Source organism: Fukomys damarensis, unplaced genomic scaffold (genome assembly GCF_012274545.1).
Source record: "Fukomys damarensis isolate Sample0158 unplaced genomic scaffold, DMR_v1.0_HiC HiC_scaffold_38, whole genome shotgun sequence".
Taxonomy (NCBI): Eukaryota; Metazoa; Chordata; class Mammalia; order Rodentia; family Bathyergidae; genus Fukomys; species Fukomys damarensis.
The window spans coordinates 31,978,596-31,992,567 of NW_022900950.1; the positions used below are offsets into that span (position 1 = coordinate 31,978,596).

Consider the following 13,972-nt stretch of genomic DNA (forward strand, 5'->3'; position numbering starts at 1 on the left):
TTTCACACAGATAGTAGAGCAGAGGTCCTAGGCACTGGTTGCAGTCAGATAGTTTCTAATGAGACCACAAACTTTCCACACATGATGTGCCATCCTGCTTGTCAGAACCCAAGGGAGCCCAGTAACACCATTGAGATCATGTAGCGAGCTTCTGTTTATTTTAGTGATTTGAAACTTCCTGTGGAAATAGCTCACAGGTTTCCTGATGGAAGATTTTGTTTATCTTTGCCAAGCACCACCAGGAATCTCAAAATAAAATGCATTTAGTGACATTGGGAAACCAGGGAGATAAGGCAGTGCTGTTCCTGTTGCACCCTCCGTAATTGCTCACACACCTATGGTCAAGCCTAATGCCAGCAAAACTCCAAAACACACACAGAGGAAAAGACAAGAACCAAATCCATATTGAGGTCTATTCCTTGTACGGGAGTCACAGTTAGTGAACTTAATTTGGCTTAAGTCATCAGACAGTCTCTTAGACAGGAATATCAATTTCTCAATGTAAGCCCTTTGGTATTCTCTTTTGATCCATGGAAGATGATAAATAGAATGTCCTCAACTGCTTAATGAACCCAGAGGGATTTCTCCTTAATTCGTGTTGATTTTTTTTTAGCATGAGTACAAAAACAGACCCAAGAAAGAATTGCCTTCTAGACCTCCAAGTGAAAACAAGAAATCTTCCCACACTTCAGTATCTGTTTCAGATTCAACAGTCTTCTCCATCATTCTTCCATTTAACACGTCATATCCGTAAAGTCTTATGAGGTGTCACAGAGAAGAATCAACCCTTGCTCATGAGAGACATCCAATCTATAGTTAGGTGAAAGAGTAATCTGTTTATAAAGGTGAATGTCTGGTGGTAAACACTTTGACATGATTGCATTAGGCATGTGGATTACATTGATTAAAGAGACAAGCATAGATATGTAAAAAGATGAAAGAGATTTATCAGGTAGAAATACAGAAGTTTTACTTACACTGGAGAATGGAAATAACATTCTCTAAATGCAAGTGAATGGTTACTTACAAGCTTTTACTTGTTTCAAGTAGATGCCATGTACAAATAAGTTAGTACTAAAGTTTGCAGTCAAAGCTATCAAAAATGGGAATGGCCACAGATAACCAGTTTTATCAGTTTCAAAGGCAAAGCATTTGTATTTTAAGAAAGGGGCAACATGGGCTGGGGATGTATAGCTCAGTGGCACCTTGCCTGCCTGGCAAGCGCAAGGTCCCAAGTTAAACCCCCAGTACCCCCAAAAAAGAAAGGGGAAACATAATTGAATTGAAGAATAAAGATTAAAATCTAGATCTTTACAGCATTAATTTTTTTTTTTTTTTGGATTCTTTGAGACAGGGTCTCACTATGTAGTTTAGTCTGACCTGGAACTCACTATGTAGCCCAGGCTGGTCTTGAACTCCCAGCGATCCTCCTGCCTCAGCTGCCCAAGTGCTGGGATTACAGGCATGCACCACCTCACCCAGCAACAGCATTAAAATTTTAGGTAGCCACCTTTAAAGCATTACTGTCACTGAGTAAAGTACTATATAAATACTGAATAAATGTACATTAATTTTATTCAGAAAAATAAGTATGTAAGGTGGAGCATATTAGTACTTCGTCTCATTTCTAGAGAAAATAAATCTTGTGATGAAAATTTGAGTAAGAAAAAAGATAATCACTAGCTAAATATAAATAATGAATGTAAGCCAGGCAATCTATCACCAATCCAAAATAGAATTTTTCAAGATTGGTTGGAATGAATTATTTGAAGAAAGCATATTCTAGGCAAAGAGTGCCAGACTTTTTGAAGTTGTGCTGTTTTAATATTAAAGCCCTTGTATTTCTAAAGGAAAAAGGTTCTTATTTTCCAGCAGGAACATTTGAAGGAAGTGTGAATACTGTTGCTCTTTATTCTTAGCAGTTCTCTTCCGGTACTGAGCCAGACCAAGGCAAGGGAGGTTTCAAAGGCTCTGTTCTGGCTGTATTCCTCCTTATGGGGTGATGAGTCTATGGCACCAAGCAGATATGTCCACCCTGAGACTGTGTCACCCCATTCCTATATCATGCTCTGGATCCTTGGGATCCCACGATTCCCAAAAAAGATGATCCCAGGTTTGTTTCCAGGTTGACTCAGAACTCTTCCTCTTCCTGAGATCTAGCTTCCTGAGAGCAGACTTCTATTCAGTGTGCATCTCTAGGAGCCCCTGAGAAGTGGCCAACAGAAGACTCTGGGAGGGGTAGGAGTGGGGGAGACCACACCAGTGGACGTATGCATGGCCCCTGACAGGGTGGAGCAGAGAGAAGAGTGGAGGACGGTGAGACGTGTGTCATTTCTGCACTGGAAGGTGCTCCTGCGGTCTGCTCTGCAATTCTGAATAGTCCCAGGACTCTAAACTTGTCCTGGCCTTTTGGATCCTGGTAAAGGCATATTTATCCATAGGAAATGAAAACACGTGTGATGACTTCTTGGCTTGATCTAGAACTTGTCAGTGGTTAAATGAATGGTTTGTGGGCTTCCTCTGATACTCTCATCTTGTCTCTGCCAATGCAGGGCCTGGTCTCTTCCCTCTACCTCCTCATCTCTATCCCACCCCAGGACTGTGCCCAATCCTGCTTCCTTCTCAGAGGCTTAGAGCTGCACTGCCCAACACTGTACTGAATTTTATTTTGTTATTTTAGCGGATTAAACTGAAAACAATACTTTTAAAATGTTAATTATAGGGTTGAGGGTGTAGCTCAATGGCAGAGCACACGCTTAGCATCTTTAAGGCCTTGGATTCAATCCTTCCCATGTTGATTATGCATTGAAATTATAATACTTTGGCTATATAGGAATAAACAAAATTTACTTTTAAAGACTGTTGTAACTAGAAATTTTAAATGACATTTGTATTTTATATTGTAGTTGAATAGTTGGACAGTGATGGCTCTAAAGAGTACATTTACCTGTCATATTACTACTTTATTTTTTACAGCACTGAGGACAGAACTCAGGGCCTGTGTGTGCTAAGCAAGTGCTCTGCCACCTAGCTACACACACAGCCCCCAGCATACTCCTCTGAACCCACATTTTTGATACCAGGAGACATATAATTTATCATTTTTTCATCTTCTCAGTGTTAGGATTGTCTTCCTAGAAAGACAGGGCTACAGTGATTCCCCTTCAAGTATCTGGAGCAGAGGTGAAGTGCGTTGCTTAATAGCACTCATTAAGCTGTTGCACGCTTATTGAAGGTTCAGAGAAGAGCAAGCATTCATTGCTCCATCTTTTGTACTCTAAATATAGTGATTATGGATTCAGATGGTAACTTGTTTCCAACCAAATATAAATAACAATACAGAGCTTTATATCTAATTAATCCAACACATCTGGATTTATTAGCAAACTAATCTACATGAAATTTCTGTCAGAATTCTTCTGTAACTGAAGGTCTTTTCTCCCTTGGAATGGATGCAAAGATGCTTTTCCTTCCACTTCTGTATGGTGAGAAGACAGGGGCTGACTTGGCATAGAGCAGCTCAGCCATATACCTCCTTGTCTCACCTCTCCTCTCCTCTGGACAATATGTGAATTAGTATGTGAAGAGCTTCTATGAGTGTCTTTCAGATCTCACCTGTGAGACTTTCCTACATACGACCTCTCTGGGGCTTGGTTAACTTGCCAAAGGACTCCTGGGAACCCATATGTCTCATGAAATTAGTCCTGCCTGTTTCTTTCTGGAGACTTCTAGGCAATCTCTGCAGCCTGCTTCATGCAGTGCAAAGTTTCCAGAGACTTGGCATGCTGCCCAGCCTTCCTCAGAAATTGGGGGAGTGTGGAGCCAGGCAATTGTTTTTATACTTTTAGCTACTTTATTTCCTTCCTGTACCCATAGAAGGACATTAAGAGTGCCATTTGTGTACCTCGGAGGATTTAAGATTTGCAGAGACCATCATATTTAAAAATCGTTACATGCTCTTAAAAACTCATTAACTATTGTTAATAAAGCTCAGTTTCAGATTTTTTTCCCGTTTCAGATTTTTAAGAGAGCCTTATTCTCCCCAAAATCTAAATTACTTAAGTTAAGAAACAATTAGCTTCTAGGTTAACAGAGATTCTACAGCAGCAAAAGTATTAGGTTTCCTTGATTGTTATTGAGAAACTCCTGTAGGTACTAAAGGGTGTTCAAAATGAATATACAAGATCCCAAATTTACAATCCAGTCTGGAGTAAGACAAACATAAGTAACTCTAAAAGAGAATTCAGGGAAATAACTTTAGGAGAGCCAATGATGCTGTAGAATTCTATTCTTAAGAATAAGAATGAAGGTTCTCAAAGACTGACAAATCTATGGATTTAACAAAAAAAATCACTCAAGTGTAAGTGCACTCAAAGAAAACAGGATTGACGATAGACCAAGGTCACAGGATATCTTTGTGGCTGTAGGACTGTGGCTTACCTGTAACATAAAAAGTTATGTTTCTTTTCACAGTTCCTATTTTATTGGAAGCCATGCAACTGTAGATTCCAGAAATTCTAGCATCAGCCACAACCAAAGTACTTGCCGTCTGCAAAAGAAAAAGAAACTTTAGCTACAATAGGTCAAATAATTCTTTTGAACATCCCTATGGAGCTTCTGAGAGTTGAAATGATTCAGTTCTTTCATTCATTCAGCAAAGATAGTATTGTGTGGTTGGTGGTTAACAGAAAGCTCTCTCCTTTCTTTGCCCCAGCAAAACTGGAAAAACAACAGGAAAGCAAGTCCTCAGAAGACCAGAGTCCATGACATCTGACTTGAAGGAAGGCTGTAGGCCTTTCTTGTGCTGCTGGCCTAACAACTACAGACCTGATACTGAGATGTGGGACTGCATATCTCACCTATGAGGTGGGCAGTTCCATGTAAGCGAAGGGAAAGGCGAGGCCTTGGCTTCCCTCATTTGGGTGTCTAGGAGTGGGATGGCACTGAAACAGAAGGCTTCCTGCCATTTGGTTCCATGATGGGTGAGTTACATGAACAAGGACAGAAGAGAAATCTTGGCCAGGCTATTTCTTCTGTGTACTCAAAGAATATGACGTCCAGCTCTGAATGGTCCTGAAGGAGACAGGAGGCTGAAAAACTAAGATTGTTCTGGGTGTGCATGTATGTGTATTTATAAATTACCTAATTTGTAAGTCTGTTCAATTCTTACAAAGTAAAGACGAAAATTGTGAATTAATATAACACTGTTTCACTAGATTTTAGTGTTACTGTTTGACAATTTTGTCCTGAAGGAAATATTAGTAGTCCAGTTTGTGTGAGCTTAAAAACACTTTCAGACTGTAATGTCTAGAATATAATGAAACAAAAATTTTGACAGCTTAAAGACTCCAATTGTATTCTATTAAAGAATAAATTGTGCAATGTGAGACAAACTGTTATCTACAAATTTAACCCTGCTGCATAAATAAATACTGCACATTCTGTAACAAAAAAGCTAGTTTTTTATACTTAAAACTATACACAAAAAGTTGATCTGGTTGTTTATAAATCTTTATGACCTGTATTTGAGGATGCAAATAACTGGTCCTGGGTTGTGAAATTATAGGGGCTCTGGTGGTATTTTCTGACTAATAGGGTTCTTAGCTAACACATAATGATCAAGTGACTTATGGGCTACATTTTTGCATAGGCTGAAATGTGACTGTTCATTTTCCCAGGCTGTGAATATACTCAACTGGTTTAGTCACTGGGAAGGATCCTAACATTTCTGAATTGCTGATATTAGGTATTCATGGTCTCTTATTCCATCTAATTAAAGTAGTTCTGTCTTTACAGACAGAGATGAAAACGCACTTAAATTTTTTAGTTAGCCAGCTCATTACTACAAATTATTTTCTTTTGTTGGCAGTATCCACTTAATTATATCTACCCATCTATGTATTATTGAAATTACAGGTAACAAAAGTGTCTGCAATATGTGGAATTTTTCATTCAATCTAGCAGACATTTATTGAATGATTAACAAGGCATTGTCTAGAAATTGCAAAGGAGTCAGAAACGAGTATCACACAGTCCCTACTCTTAACAAATTTTAAGGCAATAGAGAATAATTTTCCAACCTGAAGATCACATGTATGTCCTTTACTTTGCAAAGAAGGAGTAATTGAAAGCCATATCACCAGTGGAGTTTGAAAGAGAGCTCAGAAATCGTCTTTCTTATTTTGATTATTAATCTTGATAAGAAATGGGAAATAAAAAGGTTCTGGTAGCCGTCTCCTTTAAATTATTGTACCCAGAGCCATGGAAGAAAGTGGTAGAGTTAAAAGAGATGCCTGGAGGTGGCAACGTGAGAGGAACTGTTTCCTGGTGACATATGGAAGGACAGGAAAGAACACCAGGTGAGACTGACTTCCTTTTGTTGTCTCAGGAATCTCAGGCTTGTGCTGCAAAGCAGTTTGCAATAGGTTCTGAAACAAGGAGCTCGAATGAAGCCTTCTTCTGTGTCATTTCAGCTCAGGCATTATTTTTAAGTACAAGTGTTTATCCCAAGGGGCCCAAGTAGAAACTTTTTTCAGTTCTCAAATTCATTGGTGCACAGTAACTAAGTGGAAAACTATTTTTGTTGGCCAGGAAATGTTTGAAAATTTGGATAGCCATTACTCACATCTATAAGTTGTGTTTGAGCTTCTATTAAAATGATGCTTTCACTGAACTCAGCAAATGAGCATAAGAACTGGGTTTCATAACAAGGGAAAGTCAATTTAGATGCACGCATTTGTCATGTGTAGGTGATCTGGGAATGGCAGTACATTTAGGCTCCAACAGAAGTCAGGTAGGTCAGAATTATTATCTATCTTTCGAATAAAGCTGAGGAACTTGGAACTGATTTGAATCCATGTCTGAGGATGAACCTTGAAAGTAGGAATACATTCAAATCTTTCCTCTTTAGGCTGCCTTCCAAAACAAGACACCTTCTACATAGTCAGGCCTACCTTAGTATTCTCCTCACCAAAGTTTCTAGTAAAATAGAAGTAGAAAACAATATTGATGAGCATGTACATTTTGTTGTTGTTGTTTTCTGGGTAACTTTTTGTACCCTCTGCTATGCACCAGACAGCATGCAAAGCAATATACATGTGTTATCTCATTTAATTCTCCCTATATCCCTATAAGATGGGAATATTAACCTATTCCAGTGGTGGGGAGCCTATTGTACATGTGCCACGGCCAGCTCTTTGTTATCAGTGAAAGATCTAAAATGCTTGCCATCACTGCCCTTCTCTGTAGATGGAGCTGCTGAGATTTATAAAGGTTAACTGATTCATCCAAGATATGCAGGGCCACAGATCAGTCCGGGCAAAACTTATTTTGCCCAGCTGTATCTAACTCAAAGTACCCATGTTCTGAATTTCTAAATCAAATTGATTTTCCCATTGAAGCCCTTTTAAAGTGAGTAACAGACCCATTGGTAAAATTCTGTCTACTCTTGAATTGGGTTTTGTCTTGAGAATTCCACCTTTAATCAGCAGAGATAGGCCATAAGCTAAATGCTATCATGTATAGAAATGCTAGTTTCCTTCTTTGGAAGCACTTTATATAAGCACTAAGCTGTTTTTCAGCTAATAAAATGTTGTGTGGCATGAAAATATGACTGATGAATGAAAGGTTATAATTAAAGAAAATTTAAAAATAAGGTGATACTTTTATTTTGTGATCAATTTTACTAAAAATTATCTCTTTTCTACAGTGCTTCTCTTCAAATGAATGCATTTTAAAATTGTAAATTAAAACATAGTTTCATAAAATATAAGAAAATACTTGACAAAGTTTAAACTTTCTGTGGTTTAGAGAAAGGAACTCAAGTGTGAGCTGTACATTGGTTTTGTTTGGTGTAACTATAAGGTAACACATATCACAGTAAGTGTCATTGTATGAATGTTATGTGTTTAAGGGACAAATCTGTTCCCCATTGTTACAACCCAAAAATACTATTCCATAAGGAAAAAAATGAAAATAGCATAACATTTGGAGCCCTGGATATCACTGTAAATACTTTAAAAAACAAAGTACCAAAGATTCGAGTTGTAACATATCTTTAAAATCATAATCATTTATTTTATAGAGCACACCAAAAGAAATTCTCACAGATATGTTTCTGTTACTTCTATAATTATTGTTCATTTGTCACGTTGAAAACCAGTGAAGAAGGACAGAGGAATAGAAAAACACCAGAAATACTAAAATAAAATTAGAATATCCAAGTTCCTATTCGTCAAAAGGTAATAGGTAACAATTCTTTCACATCTACTTAAAACTCACATTGCCTTATGATATAGGATGAACACATCAGCTTACAACATTTAAAAAATTCAATTGTGGGGCTGGAGATATAGCTCAATCCCCAGTACTATAACAAAAGGAAAAAAAAAAAAAGCAACCACTTGGTAAGGTTTCCAGTCCAGTGTAATTCTACATTCTTAAAGGGTTCATTTTTTTTTTTTTTTTGCTCTTCATTTTTACTACTTTGGAATATTTCTGGTTGGGGGTATCCTGACAGGAGCTCTGGGATTTAGAAATTAGAAACATCCTTCCAATCTATTCCCTGGATTTTTTGAATGACTCAGGAACACTCAAAGATTGTCGTCAAGTACTGAAAGCTTGGAGTTTCCAGTTCCTTCCTTCCTTCCCTTTTGCTAGGCATTAGTACTTCATTTCTACAATGTCATTTGAACATCAGAGAATAGAATGAATGAATGGGGTGATGTATATCATTCGGCCTCATTTCCAGGACTAGTTTTTAAGAAGTCTACATATGGAAAGTGGTTTTAATTTCCGGATGTTTCTAATATAACTTGCTTTTGAGTGTTTTAGGGAGAAATAAAACAGCTGTATAAACGTCATGGAGGAATCTAAAATTAATGTAGTTTGGTATGTTAGAGCCAATTGATAGGAAAATAAAACATGAGAATTAGAACAAATCGGGGGCTGTGTGGGATTAAAACATAAGCTAAATTGTGTGACAAGTATTATTTCAGTCATGGATTTGTGTCCTACAGTACACAGACTTCTCAATAGGCCCTCATTTCAGCGGAAATGTTCAATTAAAATCGTTGTGATTCTTCAGCCTTACAGAATTAATGTTGTAATTTTTTCCCCTAATACAAGGTTCTTTCTACTTTCTAGTTCATATCCACAAACCCAAGAATCTGGCGACTCATTTAAACTATGAAAACTCCATATCTGCTATAAGATATTCCAGTTGATGACTCACGTTTCACAGTTCTGGACCAAAACTTGCCAATAAAGAAACTAACTTTGATTTTCATTTGTACCCTTCCTTAAGTTTAAAACAAAAGAAACAAAACAAGTTCCTGAAATTCAACATATGCCCCAGTGTAAGTCCGGTGTCCCTGCTGCACAGAGGAGCACTGATGGCCTGGCTGTCTATGTGGCTGTGAATGAGGGGATCACAATGGTCTAAATTTGGACTTAATTTCTAAAAATTTACAGGAAAAAAAGAACAGTTTCAACTGTGAAGAGCACTTCATATAGCTCAAAAATAGTGACATTTCCATGACAGCATCCTATGAAAGGCAGCTTTTTTAACACACAAAAAGACAATTAGTTAATACAAAATAAAAGCAGTAAGTTCTCCCAGTTAAACTTCTGAAGAGCAAGAAATCAATAATCACTCTAAATCTAATGTGTTACTATCACCCCTGCTTATATTTCACCTTTGCAATGTTGTTTAGAAAGGGTATTAAAAGTTCATTCAGTACAAGTAACTGTTTAACAAAAATCTTGATTGTATATGGTTATAGTCAGCTTGGGGGATTGAATTAAGAGGATATATGGCTGCCATTTTACTAGTAGTACTTTTAAAGGGCTTTTTCACCATGTTATTTCACCATATATTATAATAGGAAGCCAAGTAGGGCAAATATCATTAGTGCCATTTAAGGAGGAAAGAATTCCACAAAAGAGAGAAAAACATTACAAGTGGTTTTATGAATATAAAGGGACAGAGCTTAACCCTGGAGCTCCTGAATGTAGATCAGGTGGTATAAGTCCTAACTGTGTACAAAGGTGTATATAAAACATCTTCTTCCTAACTACAAAATTACCAGGCAGTACATCTGTTTCAGGCCCACATGAGAAAATTAGGAAGTTCTTCTAGCTCAGTCAGGCTTTGGTACTCTACTCCTACCATTTTTTATAAGTATCACATAGAATTCATCACCACTTCATGGTTCAAACTGATGAGAAATCTTATCTAGCCTTCTCATTTTTCATTTTATTTCCTATTATATGGTTTTATGGATAAAATACCAAAATTGGACCAGAAGTTACTACTAAAATTACACTCATAATTCTTGTTATAATATCCAGCAGTAAATCCATCTACTCAATGGTCAGGAAAAGGCAAAATGAATAGAGACTACTAATGATATCTTGAAATGGGTCTAGTACTTTGTGACAACTAATTTACTGTAAATTGCTAATAAACTGAGATGATAGTCCCTCCCACTGTAATATCACCCAAACTAAATTTTTAAAGATTGTAGATTTTCCTCATCTCTCATTAAACTGCTCTCTCATCAAAAGCTATACGTCATGGAATGTTTTTCAACTCCTGTTCATTCATGCTAGAGAAAAAAGTTATAAAACCACCTACAGCTTTGGCTCTAGCTATAAAACTGTTCCTAAACCCTTGACAAATGACTGTTGATTTTATCATGTTAGCCACCATCATTTTAATCTCTGCATTGGCTTAAGTTAGCTGTGACATTGCCTTGGTTTTGAATTAGAAGACTTTTCTTTGAGTTTCTCATTTACCCTTCTAAATTGTGTAGGTCTGGGTTAATCATCTTATCACCCCCATTTCTCTTATCTTTAAAATGGAGAAAACCACCCTGGCTTGCCAAAGAATAGTGGTAATATTAGCATATGTTAAAAGGTTTTACATAATGAAAAATACAAATGTTGTTTCCTATAGCTAAATCCTACATAGAGAATGATGCTCCTTACTTTTTTATCTTCAAATGCAAAGAATACAGATGTTAATGGGTAGTATATGGATAATCACACGCCAGCAGACAATAGTGTCTATATTAGCAATCCCTACTCCAAATCAAGATAATCATGTGTAAATAGATATTTCAGCAAAAGATTGATTTTTTAAGTGTCACTATTCCTGTGTCTGATAATAGCGACTTTTTAAGTGTGTCCTTTTCTAATTCAACAGGGAAAAAGTAACTAGATTTTCAGTCCTGTGAGACTTGCTTTGTTCACAGGGTGTCAGCTATCGCTGAGGCTCAGAAGGGGGTTAGAGGAGTAGAAATAGAGGAAGAGTGACAGGAAAAACAAATGCCTGCTAGACTGGATTAGGTTGAGATATCTTAATAGACTGTGTGTTTGCATAACCCAGCTTAGGCTTTGCCCTAGCAAAGACAGAGAAAAACATGATAACTAATGACACAGAAATATTCAATTTTAGCCTAAAACTTGCACTAGCTTTTGCTTGCTGGGATCCCACTTACGTGTGAAGGTGATTCTCCGACCTGGTTATATTCTAGAATCACATGGGAAGCTTTTATGGGTCCAGGAGATTTGAATGTAATGACAATTGGTAGATGAATCTAATAGGCAGGCAGGACTGAGAATCAATGATGTCTAAGGATTCAGCTCTATGTATTCCATTCAGAACCGGGGGTCACCTGGAGCATATAGCAGCTTGAGTAATATTAATGTATGTTCCCATGAAGACATATCTCAGATATTGTCTTACTTCTCCTTGAATTTTGTTTGAGTGTTTGAATTATTTCTGGTTCCAATAAACCTAGGACTGGGAGATGAGTATGTATTTTTAGAATATCCTAATGCCCATATTTACAAACAATACCTTATTCTTTCCTTCTGTTGTTACCACGCGTTGAGTGATGCTCTCGATTCTGTTGCCTACATTGCTATCAGGATCCAGGAGAAAGGACTCTTCATTATTGGAACAAAAGTCATACCTATTAAAAAAAAATAAGTCATTACAATGTTGTTTTGCAGCCTGGAGTAGTCAATGGCAACAAGTGAAGTGAAAATCATTGGATAAGTCTTGGATAAGATAACAAAAGCACAAATTTTATGTAAATCATCTTTTTCTTTGATTTTTTTCCCATATTCATCCTCAGAATTAAAAAACAGCAAATACAGAACAAAACCCCATAGTATGCTGTCATACATGGTTTCTGTTCTAAATAGTAAAGAAAACTGCACATATTAGAAAATTTAATGTCTAGACTTTAATTAGTTCCTAGTGGGAATAACATGCAAACACAGGGGAAAAATTAAATTATGTTAATGAATGGAAACCTTGAGAAAATAACAGCATCTCACATCTACAAAAGGCTGGCTTTTACTTGGAATATTCAGTTGCACAGCTAATTTTTTCGGAGCTAATCAAGTGCATCTGGAAACAAACATTTGGGGTAGTTATTAAATTCAATCTATTTCTTTCAAGTTTTGGGGTATCATGGCAAGCTCTTGACATTAGGTCTCCAGTGTTTAATTATAAATAGGGTGGTGATGTTTATCCTTAAGGTCTGTGAACTCTTCCTCTATTTTAAACATTTCATTATTTTGCATTCTTACTTTCTAGACTAGAACATTTGGTGATTATAAAGCTTGTTAATCTTGAATTTGTGTGTGTCTTAGGCAGATTCTGGGGATTTTCATGCCAGGAAGAATTTTAATTCCAGAAAGAATATTAAGTGGATATTAAGTAGGTAAGAGCAGATATGTGAAATCAAGTGGAGGACAAATTAAGTGAGAAAAGGCTAAGACAGAAGACATTGTGTGGGTCACAAAAAGTTCGGTTAATATTCTCTGTTGCTTGAGCTGAAAATGGTTCGCAGAATGTTAAATGTCTGGACAGCTGGGTTAGGCTCCCCTCCTTACATGTAATGTCCTGTAACATCCTCCTGCCTGCAGAGCACTCGCCAACTTCTCAGTGTCTACTTACTGCTTCTGAAGCGTCCTTGACCAAGAGCCACAAGGGGACAGTAGCAGCATCTACTTATTCACTCAGTGTCCCTAGGTAAGCAGCGTGTGTAATCAGCACTCCACAAACATTCATAATAAACATACACACAAGCATGTGTCTGATAAGTTCTAATTCTAGAAGAAGTTTCATTGTTTATTATTTTCAAACTTACTGATAAGTAGAGAACACAGTGTGATAAACCACCAAATACTTATCTCCAGATTTTGTGTGTGTGTGTGTGTGTGTGTGCGCGCGCACACACACGCTTGGGATAGAACTAAGGGCCTTGCACACTAGGCAAGTCCTCTATCACTCAGCTATCACTCATACCACTATCCAGATTTCAGTAATCAAGATCTGCCACATTTTCCTTACTATCCCCTATTTTTCTCATTTGTAAAGTATCTCTAAAGCAAATGCCAGACTCATCTCATTTTTAGCTGTCTGCCTAAGTGGTGTTTCTGAAATTATGCACATTTTCAGGCTGGGGATTTAGCTCAGTGGTTCCTTGCAAGCATGAGGTCCCGAGTTTGATCCCCAGTACCAAAAACAAAACAAGACAAAACAAAACACCTAATATATGCACATTTTCTAATATAACCACAATGCTATTTTTATACCTAATAGTATTAGCAATAATTCCATGGTTTATACCTATCCCACGTGTCAGATTTCTCCAAATGTTATAAAAAAAGACTTTTTTTGCAATTAGATTATAATATTTAAAATTAAAAAGGATACAGGCTGACTACTCCTTAAGGAATTTCTGAGATTTCAACTAGCTATTCTTTATAATCATCAGGTAAGATAAATGAACATTTTCAGTCTTATTGATTAGTAGAGAAAACTGAACCAAAAAGAGATTATGTACTTTCTCTTCTACTAGAAAAATTTTAATGATAGTTTTTAAATTATTACATAAAAGTCACTTTGCCCTATTTTCCATTATCAATATTCTCTATTTGCTAGACTATAACA

General features: G+C 36.9%; 1 protein-coding gene across 1 annotated transcript in view; it reads right to left on the reverse strand.

Annotated features, from left to right (window-relative positions):
• The window catches only part of Flt1 (fms related receptor tyrosine kinase 1), a 169,469-nt gene that overhangs the window by 89,300 nt on the left and 66,197 nt on the right, over nt 1-13,972 (reverse strand). The window contains exons 11-12 of the mRNA XM_010623956.2: nt 11,864-11,978; nt 4,441-4,549 (exon numbers count right to left, since the gene is read on the reverse strand). Of these exons, the coding sequence (XP_010622258.1) occupies nt 4,441-4,549; nt 11,864-11,978 (224 nt within the window). The remainder of the gene's footprint in view (nt 1-4,440; nt 4,550-11,863; nt 11,979-13,972) is intronic.